Raw genomic sequence first — 15439 nt, 5'->3', positions numbered from 1 at the left:
CCAGCGTGTTGCCTTTTCTCCCTGCCCAAGGCCTATGCCAGAGGCCTGCCTGGCTACTGTCTTGTAAGGGTGTACTCACTGGGATGTGCGGGGTTGTTGTGTATCGAGGTTGCAAGGAAGCTTGGTGAAAGAAATTTGTTTTCTGCTCTTCCCCTTCTTTAAGCCCCACTTCATAAGACCTAGAATTTTTGTTGCTACAGCAGGAAATAAAAACTAAACAAAGTGCCGTTACCGGTTTGGCTCAGTAGATAGAGCGTCGGCCTGCGGACTGAAGGGTCCTGGGTTCGATTCCGGTCAAGGGCATGTACCTTGGTTGTGGGCACATCCCCAGTGGGAGATGTGCAGGAGGCAGCTGATGGATGTTTCTCTCTCATCGATGTTTCTAACTCTCTATCTCTCTCCCTTCCTCTCTGTAAAAAAATCAATAAAATATATTTTTTAAAAAAACAACTAAACAAAGTTTCTTCTTTAAGTCTTGAAATGGGTGACAAACTCAAATGCCTAGCGAGGGTTCTCAAAGTCAGGTCTGGGGCTCCATCCAAGGCCCCACAGGCGGACACTATTAAGATGTTACTATTTCCTACACTCTCATTCTCTCATGAGTGTGCAGTGGGGTTTTCCAGAAGCTCTGTGACATGATGACATCATCACTCTGATGGCTAATGGATTGTAGTTGTGCTTTAAAAATTTCCCAGTTTCAATTTTTAATATGTTAAGCAACTGTACATATAACCCACTTAAAGTTGTTGGAGTCCTCAGTAATTTTGCAGAAATGGTTCCTGAGACCAAAATGTTTGAGAACCACTGGCCTTGCAGACAGCTGCAGTAAATGAGGGAGGTGTGGATTTGTTTCGCAGGAGCATATTAGGTTGTAATCTCTCAATAAGGACACACTTTGCACATGACACACAGAAGAGAATACCGTTCACCTTCACAAGGAATTAAGGTCCCTCCCATTCTTTTTAAAAACTATATCCCTCTCAATTTATCCAATTTTCCCACTTTTGATAGAAACAAAGATGCATTTCACTGTCTTCTTAGCCTATAAGAAAACATCAGCAGTGGTGTGATGTTGAAGGGTCTTGGCCATTTGGCTTCAGTGTTGTGTATGGACAGGAAGTGGGGAGGCCTGATCCCATCTAAAGTGGCTGCGGGTGAAACATGGCTAGAGCTTCTTTCCCAGAGAAGGTGGCCATCCTTCCTGATTGTAAAAATTTTGGCAACTGATTAAAGGAATTTGATTTTTTTAAATCAACACTCTGGGAGCTAAACTAAACCCAACTGGGAGCTGGATCAGTTTGGTAACCCACATACTTCTGCTTTCTGCCTTCGAAGCCATGAGAGGCTCCTCCTCTGAGAGGATTTCCTGAACCAAGACTAAGGGGTGGGAGAGGAAGGCAAGCTGGAGAGCCTGGCCTCATTTGCTGTAGGATGGAGCAGGCATCTTCTCTCTACCCCCACCTTCCACCCCCCGCTCTGAACCCCACCTCCTCATGTGTGAAAGGACAGAAGTGTCCCTACAGTGTTCAGCTGATTGGGCTGTTGAGCAGCTCAGCAAGGAATGAGTGTGAAATGGTTTTGGAAACTGTCAAATGCCTCATCAGTATAAAGGATCAGTATAAAGGGGAAGGAAGAGGACTCCGGACCCCCTCAATAAATGCCTGGGAGGTGGGAAACCTGAAACGACTAAATACATTTCATGATGCTGAGTACTCTTTGCTCATCTTAGCAAGTTCTCCAGGTGGTCCTAGAGAGCGGCAGAGGTGCTCCAGTTTCTGTGGGCACCAGAATCTGCTAGGGGGCAGATTGCCAGAGTTGCTGACTCTGCAGGGCTGGGGTGAGGCCATGGAACTTGCATTTCTACACTTGATCTTAGCCAAAAGGCCGAGAAGCGATAAACTTGCATTTCTAATAAGCTTCCAGGCAATACTGATGCTGCTGGCGGGTAGGGCGGGGCAGTACAAAGCTGACAACTCCTGGTACAAAGCTGACAACTCTGGCTGAGCGCTGAGACCAAGAACCAGCTATCGATCAAGAGAGCTTTAAACAAGTGGGCCTGAGGGCTTGATCTGCCTTGAGTTGACTTTTGCTTGCAGTGCACAGTATTTTTAGATACAATTGGGCTAATACCTAAAAAGCAAGGTATGGCACATAAAAATCTGAACTCCTGATATTATGGGCTAAACTGTGAAGATTTAAATCCCAGTACCTCAGATTGTGACCTTATTTGGAGAGAGGGTCTGTAGAGAGGTAATTAAGTTAAAATGAGGTCATTAGGGTAGGTTCTAACCCAGGAGGACTGGTGTCCTATAAAAGGGGTTCTTGGGCACAGAGGCCCTCACCCAGGGAGAACGCCTGCTGAACATGAAGGTGGCCATCTGCAAGCCCAGGGGAGCCTGAAGGGAAGGAACAGCTCCTTTCCCCCAGCCCTCGTAAGGAACCGATGCCCAAATGCTGACTTCCCACTTCCAGCCTCCAGCAGTGATATAATAAACTTTCTAAGCCATTCGTTTTGTGGTACTTTGTCACAGTGTCCCTAGCCTTGAAGGGAAGGACTGGGTGATCTGGCAGAGTTGGGGGCTGGGTGTGAGTGGCACCGCTCCCCTGTAGGCAGGCCTGTGCTCTCTGGTCCCCCAGTCCTCCTGTGTTCTGGACACCGGGGTTTTCAGATTTCGGTAATAGTTGCCAGTGCTGTCTATGGGACTCACTCGCCTGTGCATCCTTCTCTCGGGGACAGCCTTCAATTCACACCCAGAAAGATGTACCCCCAAAACAGCGCAGGTACATGAACCCAAGGGGGTTGGTGCTGACACTGGAGGCTGTAACGTGAGTATCCAGGTCATGGTGCCCTCCCCCAAAGCCCAGGCACCAGGCCCCTCTCTTCTCCAGGACCCAGGCGTTCAAGCCCTTCTCCAGGACCCAGGCGTTCAAGCCCCACCCCACTCTCAATGGGCCTTTGTCCCTGACTGGGAAAGGCACGGGCAGAGTCTGACATCATAAAGCCTGATGTGGGGATGGGACTCTCCTTCCCTCCTCCATCCAGCCTTCTCTCCTCAATTCCCTGTCTGAGGGATTTCCCGCCCCTCAGCCCGCCATCCACCCAGGTTCTCCCTCCCCACAGAAGATGCCCCAATGTGACTGAGCAGCTCACAGTCAAAACACTACTGCACTTAACCAAACCACTGCAGGCTCCCACCACCACTTTGCAGAGATCGTGCCAATGGAAGGGTCTGGATGGCAGGAGGATCACGCGGAATCTGCCCACAGCGGGTCCCTACCCTGCTCAGAGTCAGCACAGCCCCCAGCAAATACCCTTGGGGCTCTGTTCTAGGGGGGTAAGACAGACAGACAGATAGAAACACTGCCCTCTGGAAGCTCCTGGCTAGTGGGGAAGGAGCTCACCGATTGTGCAGATGAGCAGATGTGCTGAGGGGTGTGGAGGGACAGTCACATGTAAATGAGGGACTTTGGCTTGGTGAGAAGGCAGGCCGGCTTCCAGAGGAAGTGGCATCCACTCGGTGGCTCTGGCTAGGCAGAGTGGGCGTGGGGCGAGGTAGAGGAGCTTTCCAGGAGGAGGGAATCGGTGCAAAGGCCTCCAGTCAGAAGGTGCCACAGGGAACTGGACAGATACGTGCATGCATCCACCCTTCGTTTATGAAGCTTAGCTGTGCCAGGAGCTGGGCTACAGCAGGCAAAGCCCTCGTCCTCCTGGAGGTCATGTTCTCATGAGAGGAGATAGTCAATACCTAAGGTCATTTCTGATGACAAGAAGAGCCTAGAAGCAAATAGACCAGGATGCAGGCACCACTGTGACCAGGGAAGTGACTGTGAGGGAGGGTGGAGGTGACACTGAAGCCCAGAATGGCAAGGGCCTGTCTCCTCTCCCGCCCACACCGGCCCCTGTTGCCTCTCCTGACCAGGGTTGTACCTGTCATTGCCACCAAGATTCCCTGGATGCTGAGGACAACGCCTTCTGTTTCTCAGTCTGAGATGTTCAGAGATATTAGAACGCCCTCTCAGGGACTCCGAACCAGGGTGCACAGCAATGCAGGAGAGGGGAACAAGTGAGGCAGCCCCCCATCCCCTCCAGGAAGGAGCTAGTAGAACCCAGGCATCAGGCTGCCCAGTCGAGCAATGGTGACAAGGGCCCCTTTGTGCCCCCCTCCCCCGGGGACAGGGAGGAGCTGGGCCCTGGAGGCAGGCGGTCCCTGGCACCCACGGGGGGAGGGGGGTGGTGGCGGGAAGGAGGGGCCGGCAAGTGGGGGCCTAGACCCTGGGAGGCCAGGGGACTGTTAGCAGGGGTGAGGAGCAGAGGGTGCAGACACAGGAGCATCCTGGTGAGTACACAGCAGCCAAGAGGGGCTGGGGACAGGGTGGGAGCAGAGGGCCATGACTGAGAGGGTGAAGCAGGGGCACCGGAGGTATGTGCAAGGTGAGGATGGCACTGTGAACTGCCACTAATTTAGGATGGGGAGGGTGTTCCTTGGGACTTTGGAATGAGCTGGGACCATGGCAGGACAGTGACAGGGCTTTGGGAAGAAACTACAGAGAGAGAAAGAAGGGCCCTTCTCAGCACCCCTCCTGGTGGAGGTTCTGCAGGAACAGCTGCCCTGGGGCTTCCCAGTTTGGGGCAGATGTGGTGGAAATGCCTGGGGCTGGGTGAAGAGCTGACTGATGCCCAGGTGATTAGATACCTGCATCCTGCCCTCTGGGAGGCAGTGGGGTTGGAGTGAGCAAGTTCCAGCACCTGGGAGCTGTGCGTGTGTGCGTGCGCGTGTGTGTACACGTGTGTGTGCGTGTGTGTGCGTGTGTGCGCGTGTGGGTGTGTACCACCCTGGGTGGGTCTGAATTTACATCAGTGTTTGTCAACCTTTTTTCATTACACCCCCACCAAAAAAATTTTTAGACCTGCTCTTCCTAAAGCCCACTGGGCCTGTGAATTTCACTACAGATGTGCCGTGCACGTTTATGTACTGTGGCCCTGGAGGGTCACCATCACTGCCATCATCTGCCTTGTGTCCATCAGTATGTGTCTGGGCAGGTCTGTCCTAGCTACATGTCAGTGTGGGTGTGCAGCCGTGTGTCTTTGTGAGCATGGCATGCAGGCAGGTCCACGTGCATGCCTGAACGTGGTGCCAATGTCAGTGCAGGTGTGCTTCTGTGACTGTGTGTGCCAGCACAGTCTACGAACACAGGGGTCTCAGTGCCTGTTCACATTGTAGGGTCCTGACCAGGTGTCCACATGAGTCTCTGTGGCCCAAGTCTGCTCCTCTGGCTGGGTCTAGATCTATCATATTTCAGAGCAGCATTTGCATGTGTTTGGCTGTGTATGCATCTGTGTCCGTGGGAAGAGGGTGGTGAAGGCCTGGAAAGGCAGCTCTTGGAGACCCTGTCTCCAACCCTGAGGGGGACCTACAGAGCAGCCAGGAGGGTCTCCTGACCTCCCAACCCCTGGTCCTTCCTGGCCCCACATAGAGCCCAGCCAGGACTGTGTCTCTTCTCTCACCCCACCTACCCCAGGAGTCCCCCAAGATGCAGCACCCTCCCCCTGAGGGAACAGGGCTCTTTTGTGCTGGGCACTGGCCTCTGCTGAGGGTGGGGACAGCAGGGGCCATCTGTGGGGTGGGAGCGGGCGGCAGGAATTCACACGGCATGTTGGGAATGCTGATGCTGTGAAACCCAGTCATTGATGGCCCTGAGTCTCTGCCTACCACCTCCAGGTCTCCCCCCACTCACCACATCCCCTTCCCCCCACAAGGCTCTGTCATTCCCCTTTCCTTCCCCACAGTTCTCCATGGCAGTTTGGTGGGGTGGGGAGTGACCCTATGTAGAGTAGCTGCTAGGCTGTGTGGGAGGGGCCCGAGCATCCACGGGCAGGCAGCCTTACGACAGGCAGCAACTCATAGCAGATGCTGCGCGGGACAGGGGTGCTCAGGCTCCTGCCCCCTTGCACCTGTCTGACTCTTATTCCAGGTTGGCAGGCTGACATCTTCAAGCGGGACCAGAAGACACCCCAACTCAGGGAGACTGAGGTGAGGGGCCAGGGTTCCTTCCTCCGGGCTCCCCCTTCTTCCTGCTGCTGGTCCAGCTTGGCTCTGTCATTACTTCCTGAGGGTCCCCAGGGGCACCATGGTGCTGAGGATCATTGTCAGCATCTTAGGACCACGTAGAGACAGGACAGTTGGGGGTTAAGCCTGCACACCTGGAGCCGGGCAGATAGGGCTTGGCCTAGTTCAGTGATGGCGAACCTTTTGAGCTCGGCGTGTCAGCATTTTGAAAAACCCTAACTTAACTCTGGTGCCGTGTCACATATAGAAATTTTTTGATATTTGCAACCATAGTAAAACAAAGACTTATATTTTTGATATTTATTTTATATATTTAAATGCCATTTAACAAAGAAAAATCAACCAAAAAAATGAGTTCGCGTGTCACCTCTGACATGGGTTCGCCATCACTGGAGTTGATACTTATGAGCTGTGTGGCTTGGACAGGTTACTTAACCTCTCGGGAACTCAGTTGTAAAATGAGAATAATGACTGCACCTGCCTCAAAGAGATCGAATGAATTAATACGGCAGAGTAAAGCACTGAGGACTGGTACCTGGTCAATGCCATAGAAATGTTTGTCTTTATCAATATTAATGGCAGCACCTACTGTCTGAACAAGCCCCCTCCTGAAGCCTTAATAGAAGAACCCCTTCCCTAATCCTTAACCCCTCCTGTCCCTCCTCCAGCTGTCATCACACGCTGTACAAAATGATATTCCTCACAGCACTGCCTCTGTTTTGGATTATGATTGCAGGTACTGGCCGGGGAGGGGGGTGGCTGGGGATTCTGGGGCCTCGGCCCGAGCAGGCTGCGCTTGTTTCTGTGGGCCCCTGGATCCCTCAGGCTGGGGGAAGGTGACGAGAATGGGGCCAGGTGATTCGGTCAGGACATGTCCCTTGGCCTCAGCAGTCCTACTCACCCACAGCCTCTCGAGGGGGTCACTGGGGTGCCTGGATGCCCTCGTCCATCTCGGCCTTCGAGGGCACATGCGTCTCCATCCCCTGCCGCTTTGACTTCCCTGACGAGCTGCGGCCTGCCGTTGTGCATGGCGTCTGGTACTTCAACAGCCCCTACCCGAAAAACTACCCCCCGGTGGTCTTCAAGTCACGCACCCAAGTCGTCCACGAGAGCTTCCAGGGCCGCAGCCGCCTCCTGGGGGACCTGGGCCTGCGCAACTGCACCCTCCTGCTCAGCAACCTCAGCCCCGAGCTTGGCGGCAAGTACTACTTCCGCGGGGACTTAGGGGGCTACAACCAGTACACCTTCTCCGAGCACAGCGTCCTGGACATCATCAGTGAGTGCCCGGGGGTTGCACAGCAGTGGGGCGGGGGCATCCCTGGGGCAGGCAGGGGTGTAGCAGCACAGACCCAGGGACTTGTTTCTTAGGCTGGGAGGTGCAAAGCCCGGTGCCCACACAGACCAGGCGGATGACAGAAATGAGCAGAGCAGGGCCCCAAGCAGTCTCGTGGCCCTCAAAGGGAAGGGAGGGGGATAGGGCTAAGGTCTCCTGATCACTGCGTTCGCTGGGCAACTGTGGGAAAGTGACTTAACTTCTCTGAGCCTTGGTTTCCTCTTCTGCAATGGGGGGCAGGGGCAGCACTTTAAGCTCAGTGAGTGAGTGCTTGTCAAGTGCTCAGAGACGTGCCTGGCACATGGCACTGGCTCTGCTCGCCGCGCTGGGTGAGAATGCAGAGCCATTGCTCCCAGGCAGTTTGAACTTGAAAAAGAAACCAGAATTGTGTATTTTCCTGTGATCTCCTAATTCCTAAACATTAGCTGCTGGTTCCGATATATATATATATATATTTTAATTCCTAAATGTAGGCCAAATAAAATGCAGCTCTGGGCCAGATTTGACCATCAGAGTAGGACCCACTGCTTGATTTCGGACATTCCTACTGCCGAGTGCCTGAGAAGCCCTACTGCCTGGGGCTCTTAGATTCAGGCTCCTGTCAGCAGTGAGTCTAGCTGGATTACAGGCCTGATCCCTCCAACACACACACACACACACACACACACACACACACACACACACGCACGGAAGTACACCAAATCAAACATGGGGAGGAGACAGGCTTCTTAAGGAATATGTTGCAGTGTCAAGACACAGATGATCAAGCCAGAGTGACAGGGTTTGAAGCTCAGTGTTACCAGCTGTGGCCTCAATCTCCTCAACTGCAGAATGAGTAAAGTAATATTACCTACCTGCTAGCATGGCTGGGAGGCAAATTCAACGCTGTGAAGGACTCAGACCAGCAATTGTTGTTTTCATTACCATGACACCGTGGTTGGATCGTGCAGGGCTCTGGGTGAAGGTAATCGGTCAGAGAACGTTTCAGGGAATTCTGTATCCAAGGGGAGGGAACCAGGTACCAGGATTGGAGTTGGTCAAGGTGGGGATGTCTGCTTCCTCCGTCCTCCTTCTCCCTGCCCATGTAGACACCCCCAACATCGTGGTCCCCCTGGAAGTGGTGGCAGGCACGGAAGTGGAGGTCAGCTGCCTGGTGCCTGACAACTGCCCAGAGCTGCGCCCAGAGCTGAGCTGGCTGGGCCACGATGGCCTGGGGGAGCCGGCTGTGCTGGGTCGGCTGCGCGAGGACGAGGGCACGTGGGTGCAGATGTCGCTGCTACACTTCGTGCCCACTAGGGAGGCCAATGGCCTTCGGCTGGGCTGCCAGGCCTCCTTCCCCAACACCACCCTGCAGTTCGAGGGCTACGCCAGTCTGGACGTCAAGTGTGAGCCTGGGTGCCACCCGGGGGTGGGGGTGGGGGCCGTGGCTCCTGCCTGCTGATTCCACTGTGTGGTTGGCCTTAGACCCCCCTGTGATTGTGGAGATGAACTCCTCGGTGGAGGCCATCGAGGGGTCCCACGTCGGCCTGCTCTGCGGGGCTGACAGCAACCCGCTGCCGCTGCTGACCTGGATGCGGGACGGCACGGTGCTTCGGGAGGCCGTGGCCGAGAGCCTGTTCCTTGAGCTGGACGAAGTGACCCCCGGGGAGGACGGCGTCTACGCCTGCCTGGCAGAGAACGCCTACGGCCAGGACAACCGCACCGTGGAGCTCAGCGTCATGTGTGAGTGGCCGCCCTGCGGACTCGCTTGGCACTGTCCTGCAGAGCAGGGATTAGGGGAAAGGGGCCCTGCCCAGGGCGGGCTGGGCCATCAGGGACAGAACTGTGGTTGAGGGAAGATGGAGAGGAGGGTTGTGGGTCAAGGCATTCATTCATTCCTTCGTTCTTTGCACAAATATCTAGTGAACACCTACTCCGCACCACTCTCACCCCTGGGACAGGAGCAGAAGACAGATGTGGTCCCTGTCACCCAGGAAAGCTGGTTTTATTCCGTTTCCTGGGGCAGCCTGGCTGACCTGGGAGTAGATCAGGGCCTGACCCTACGAATCTGAATTTTAAATGAGTCCCATTGCAGTTCTAATGGGAGGGCTGGGGGACCCCAGGCCTCACCCAGCCCATTGTGTGCACCTGTACATTATGAAGCCCCAGAGGAGGAGGCTAATCAAACAGGATTCTTAGCTAGGAACCCAGGAGAGGTCATTCATTCATTTTTCATTCACAAATACTTATTGAGGCAAAATGCCAGGGCTGTGGATAATAATAATGACAGCTACAGCCAACATTTACTCAGCAGTTTCTGACTACTTTACACAAATGCTCTTCCCCCAGGCATCCCAAAGGCTGGCTCCTCCCACCTCCTTCTACTCTCACTGAAGCCTTCCCTCACCATCCTAGTTAAAACAGCAACCACCCTAACTTCCCATCCCTCCCTTCATTTTTCTCCAAAGCACTTATCCCGAATTTGCCAATGACACATTTTATTTACTTACATGGCAACTACCCACATGGGCAGGGATCTTCCTCTACCTCGTTCAGGCTGGAACAGTGCCTATTACTTAAGTTCTCAGTTACCCCTATGGAATTAGAACTATTATTAAGCCCATTTTCCAGATAAGAAAAAATGAGGCCCACAGAGGTTAAGACACACAGCTGGAAGGAGCAGGGCCTGGATTCAGACACAAGCATTCTGGCTGTAGAGCCCCTGTTCTTGTAAACAGGACAGCCAGGCCTGGGGTTCCCCGAGCCATCCTGAGCTGCTGTGCTTGGATTGGGGTTTATGGGTCACATTTGGGGGTAGAGGTTGGCTGGCAGAAGAGGTACCTCCTGGCATCTGACCATCGCCCCCTGTTCTGCCCCTAGATGCACCCTGGAAGCCAACGGTGAACGTGACATTGGTGGCTGTGGAGGGGGAGACGGTCTCCATCCTGTGCTCCACACAGAGCAACCCGGATCCTATTCTCACCATCTTCAAAGAGAAGCAGATCCTGGCTACAGTCATCTACGAGAGTGAACTGCAGGTGGAGCTGCCGGCTGTCACACCTGAGGATGATGGAGAGTACTGGTGTGTGGCCGAGAACCAGTATGGCCAGAGAGCCACCGCCTTCAACCTCTCCGTGGAGTGTGAGTATGCCCCCTCCAACCCCCATCCCCTGCTGAGAGCGGGCTTGACTGGTGTCTCCCCTCCACCTGAGGTAGATGGTTCAATAGGGGACGTCTGGGTAACCAAGAGTTAACGTTGCACCAGCAGGTAAGGATGGGGAAGGCAGGAAAGTGGAATCCACATAAGAAAATACAAGTCCCACCTGAGAACACTTGTCTCCACATCCTGGAGTATGCTTTTACCCAGGGAGACTCTGGATCCTGTGGCCACTGCCCCTTTAACTAAAATAGTAACCATGAAATCTAACCCTGTGGGGCATCCCTATGTACCAGGCATTGTTGGAAGCTCTGTATAGGGACCCACTCATTTCATCCTTATGACATCCCTATGAGGGGGTTCCATTACTGCCCCTAGTTTCTAGAGAAAGAAGCGGAGGCCCAGAGAGGTTGTACCACTTGCCCAAGGTCACACAGCTAGGAAAGGGCAGAATTTTAAGATTCAAATCTAGGCAGTTTGGTTCCACTCTTCTGTGCTGCCCAAAGCTTACTTCATCCTGCATTATTACATCAGAATACAGTCAGTGGTCTAGCAGTGGTTCTGTGCAAAGGGCTGTGTGGCTCTGTGAGAGGTGGGGCATAGCACCAAGAAGACACCAAGCTTATTAACAGATATAAGCCAGGGAGATGAGATGGATGCACATAAAAAGCTAACTGCCTTGGAAATGAAACTCCTTGTTCCACTGCCAGCTGGTGCCTCCCCAGCATCCTCTCTATGGACAGCACCACTAACACACCGACGCCCACCCTGGCCACCATTCTGGGCTGTAGCTCCCAAGTCACAGTTTTGAGCCCCCCTCCTTCAGCAACTCTCTCTGGAATGTCACCTCCATATTTCCATTTCTCCTGCTTCCTCCTCAGCTCTGACCTGACCTCTGGCACTAGTCTCCAAACTTCACTACTCTCAACCTCAATTACTTCACTTATAATGGTCCCCCGACACAAGTTTGCCAGAAGATAATGAGCACAGCCCATACATCATATTCTGCATGTATGGTGATAACCAGTACATGGTAGCTATCGATCATTCCCGGAGTGCCATCTTCCAGGGCAATGCCATGGCCATCCACTCCTTTGCTGACCTTTCATCATTGGCCACATTCCCTTCAGTCCCTGGTCACTCACAGCATCCAATGTGGTCACCATGTATGGGCTTTGTGGCACTGTCTTCTCCGTATGTGCCCTTCGGGCCCAGCTTCCCTCTTCTGATGTACCTTTTTTCTGTCACACCCCAAGCCAGTGGTCCTTAAGTTTAAGAGTCAGAACCCACTGAACATACACACAACACCGTCTCATGTACATTGTCAGTCACCCTTCCCCCTCCGCCCCCCGCATAGTAAGAGTGGTTGCAGCAAAAGGCCATAAAGGGCCTATTCCGGGTCACGATTCCATCCTCTACAGGTGTGGCTTTGGTGGGTCCTCCTGGTGGCCCTGTGAAGCAGGTGTGTGTTAGCCTTAGTCCTTAACTAAGTAAAACGAAGGTCAGAATTCCCCCACGCTCATGCAGCTAGGAAGGTTGGTCAGAGCCAAGATTCTTCTGGACTCCCGTCTGCCCCAGATGTTACCTGGTAAACCTTGGCTGCTTCACCTCCCTGCAGGTCTTAGCACCCAAGGACTCACTTAATCCGGATTTTTTAAAAAAAACAACAACTCAATTTGGAATATAAAGCCATCAACCCGCTGGAGTAGCAGAACAGCTATGACATTTCCCCTCCCTCCACCCCCCTGCTAAGCACCTCAGGCATCTCCAAGGCCTGTGTCATAGTGTGTTCCCTCTGGGAGTGCAGCCTCAGCCCTAAAGTCTGTGTCCCCTAGCACCTGGCTTTAGTGCTCACTGACAATGGTGGGTACCCAGTCTGGTGCAGGGTTCCCAGTCTTACCTGCCCACCCCTGAGCCGGCATGGCTTGGGCACTGCAGGAGGCTCTCACCCTTACAGAGTGTTTGCAACATGCAAGCGACGAGTATTGGCAATTTTATTCTCACAACAATGTGATTGGGAAAGGGGACTGTTGTTCTTTACCTCAAACCAGTTTAAGGAAACTGGAATGTTACTGGTATCAAGTACCCGAGAGCTGAACCACCCTGGGTCTATATGCCAGCTCTCTCTCCGTCTTGCTGCACCATCTCAGACAAGAGACTTCACTTTTACTGAGCCTAAATCATTTCCTCTGAAAAATGAGTGTGATAAGAGTATCTTACTCCAAAGCTGGGTATGAAGACTACGGAAATGATGGTGATCTTCCACAGCATCTGACACTTCCTATATGTTCCGTAAGTCTTAGATATCCTCATCGCTTCCCACCCATCTTTCCTTTGGACTCCAGGCTGGATGTCCGCCCTGCATGCTGAAGCCAAGGCCTTGCTCACATGCTCCCTCTGCTGGAATGGTTCTATTTTTCTAATCATTAGTCCTCGGGTGGATGTTAATTTGTCTTCACAGCACAATCCTGTGTCTATCTTCAGAGTTCCTGTAGCCCCTGTGAGTTAAGGACCATTACCCTGTTTGCATAAATAAGAACTCCATCTTGGAGGCCCAAGGATGCTGAGGGCCTGATTGAGGCCACCAGCCAGTAGATGGCCACTTGGGGTTTGTCTAGTGTCAATTGGGGTGTCCCAGGAGGCCTGCAAAGCTTGGAAAATGCTGAGCACATGCAGGCAGGTGCCAGCGTTCCCGCAGCATCTCGGGCAGACATTGTCACCGGAGCACTAGCGGTGCAGTCTTGAACGAAAGGGTTTTTTAAAAAATTTAATTGCTGTCCATTCAGGTTTGTCATTATTGGTTTATTTTGTAGTGTGTTAATTCGTTAACACTACAGCAAGCCTGGTGTATGCCTGCCTAAACAGAATTGGGGGTATTTAACTTTTGATTTACTAGACTTAGATATGTGTACGCATTGAGGTTCTGATTAGAACCATCTCTATTATGTATACATCTGGTCACGTGACTCCCTGGCCCATCACTGTCACCTGCATATTCTTTTGCTGGAAAGTGAAAATACTAGTAAGTGGGCTGGCGAGCTGAGGGTCTTTGGCCCGTGTGTACGTGGGTTTTGGTCAGAACCGAGAACCAGAACTCAGGCTATGGTGAGCAGAAGGGAGTGCTCGACTCTCCAGGAGGAAAGAGAATATAGTTTTAAAAAGCAGCATTCAAATTTTGATGATAATTTCATATTTTGGAAAATGAAAGAAAACCATCATACCTGTACCATTTTAAAAAATACAAAGGCAGTAAAGCAAAGCTCAACAGAACCTTGGGTGGAGGGTGGTGCTGGGTTCGAGTGGCACTGGGACTCTCATGAGGGGGGTCAGAATGCAAGGGGGCTCTGGAGAGTCAACAGGGCCGTCTGCAGGGTGGCCTGAAAGGGGGGCGGCAGAACTCAATAGGTCACCCCACAAGTCTTCCCAGAGCTCTGCTACGTGAGAGACACGATGTAAGTGTGGGCAACAGAGCGAGACAGAATAAGAGCCTGTCTTGGTGGAAAAGAGAGACAAGCCGTATCAATATATAACCCGGGTAGGAATGAGTGCTGGGCAGGAGACTTAGCGGGACAGGAGTGATGTCAGTGGAGCGAGTGGTAGAGGAGGAGAGAGTATCTGAGTGGTCTGAGTAGAACCTTCATGGAGCGAAGAAGAGAGTGGGAAGGTGCCTTCAGGGAGTGTTCCAGGCTGAGGGAGAAACACAAATGCCTGGGTGGGAAAAGCTCCATAAACCTGAGAAACAGCAAGGAGGCTGGTGTGACGGGAAGGAATGAGCCTTTCAGGGTAAGACACGGAGGTCAGAGTGTGGCGCAGTCCCGCAGGGTCTTGCAGTCCAAGGCAAATAAGTTGGATTTTATTCTAAGTGACACAGAGCGATTGGAGGATAGGTTTGAGCAGGGCGCACCATGATGTGATTTATGTTTTGGGAGAACAAAGTTAGCCGTGTAAAGGAGAAAGCGCAGCTCACCTCGATGACAGCTATGCGGCTCCGGCCCTCAGCCAGGGAGTCCTGGCTTCTGGCTGTCTCCAGCCACTCCGTCCGATTTTGCCCCTGCAGTTGCTCCCGTGATCCTTTTGGAGTCCCACTGTGCAGCGGCCCGAGACACGGTGCAGTGCCTGTGCGTGGTGAAATCCAACCCGGAGCCGTCTGTGGCCTTCGAGCTGCCCTCGCGCAACGTGACAGTGAACGAGACAGAGCGGGAGTTCGTGTACTCGGAGCGCAGTGGCCTCCTGCTCACCAGCATTCTCACGCTGCGGGGACAGGCCCAGGCCCCGCCCCGCGTCATCTGCACCTCCCGCAACCTCTACGGCACCAAGAGCCTGGAGCTGCCCTTCCAGGGAGCCCGTGAGTGGCGTGGTCTGGGGCTGGGAGCCACAGGGAAGAGGGGGCTCCTCTTGGATCCAGGCTCCTCTCCCCAAGGCTGGCTGACCATCAGCCACCGAGCTGGGTCAGGCTACTCAGGTGGATCATATGGTAAAGAGGTCCCTCTGGACCGGAAGGAGAGGCCGCCCTGAGTTTGCCTGACTGTCCTGGGCCCTCCAGGCCCTCCAGGCTAGTCAGTCAGTGAAGGATGTGCCAGCTGTACAGATATTTTTCACTGTCACTGATGTCCCAGTCCGTCTCCTAAGAACCCAGGCGTGTTCGCTCCCACCAGCAGTCTGAGGGCACCTGGGTTTTCTCTCTCCTCAGACCGCCTGATGTGGGCTAAGATTGGGCCCGTGGGAGCCGTGGTTGCCTTTGCCATCCTGATTGCCATCGTCTGCTACATTACCCAGACACGCAGAAAGTGAGTACCCCGCCGGGGCCAACCTGGGGGAGGGGAGAGACTCTAACGGTGGGGGAGGGGTGGAGGGAGGCTGAGGGATAGGCAAGGGAGGGCAGCCCTGTGTATGTGGGAGGTG

The 15439-nt window shown here is 53.3% G+C and overlaps 1 protein-coding gene across 2 annotated transcripts in view; it reads left to right on the top strand.

The window, feature by feature from the left end:
- The first annotated feature begins 6016 nt into the window (after window positions 1-6016).
- Window positions 6017-15439, top strand: part of MAG (myelin associated glycoprotein) — an 11674-nt gene continuing 2251 nt past the window's right edge. Inside the window, exons 1-8 of one of the 2 annotated variants that reach the window (XM_023762364.1) lie at window positions 6017-6027; window positions 6731-6804; window positions 6976-7344; window positions 8490-8786; window positions 8866-9123; window positions 10261-10521; window positions 14595-14882; window positions 15228-15324. In XM_023762364.1, coding sequence (XP_023618132.1) covers window positions 6759-6804; window positions 6976-7344; window positions 8490-8786; window positions 8866-9123; window positions 10261-10521; window positions 14595-14882; window positions 15228-15324 — 1616 coding nt within the window. In that variant the 5' untranslated portion in view covers window positions 6017-6027; window positions 6731-6758. Of the gene's footprint in view, window positions 6028-6730; window positions 6805-6975; window positions 7345-8489; window positions 8787-8865; window positions 9124-10260; window positions 10522-14594; window positions 14883-15227; window positions 15325-15439 lie in introns of those variants that run through there. The other variant, XM_023762363.1, reaches the window with a different exon arrangement.

This window comes from Myotis lucifugus, unplaced genomic scaffold, assembly GCF_000147115.1.
Source record: "Myotis lucifugus unplaced genomic scaffold, Myoluc2.0 scaffold_244, whole genome shotgun sequence".
NCBI classification, from domain to species: Eukaryota; Metazoa; Chordata; class Mammalia; order Chiroptera; family Vespertilionidae; genus Myotis; species Myotis lucifugus.
This window is presented reverse-complemented; position numbering and strand designations above follow the sequence as displayed.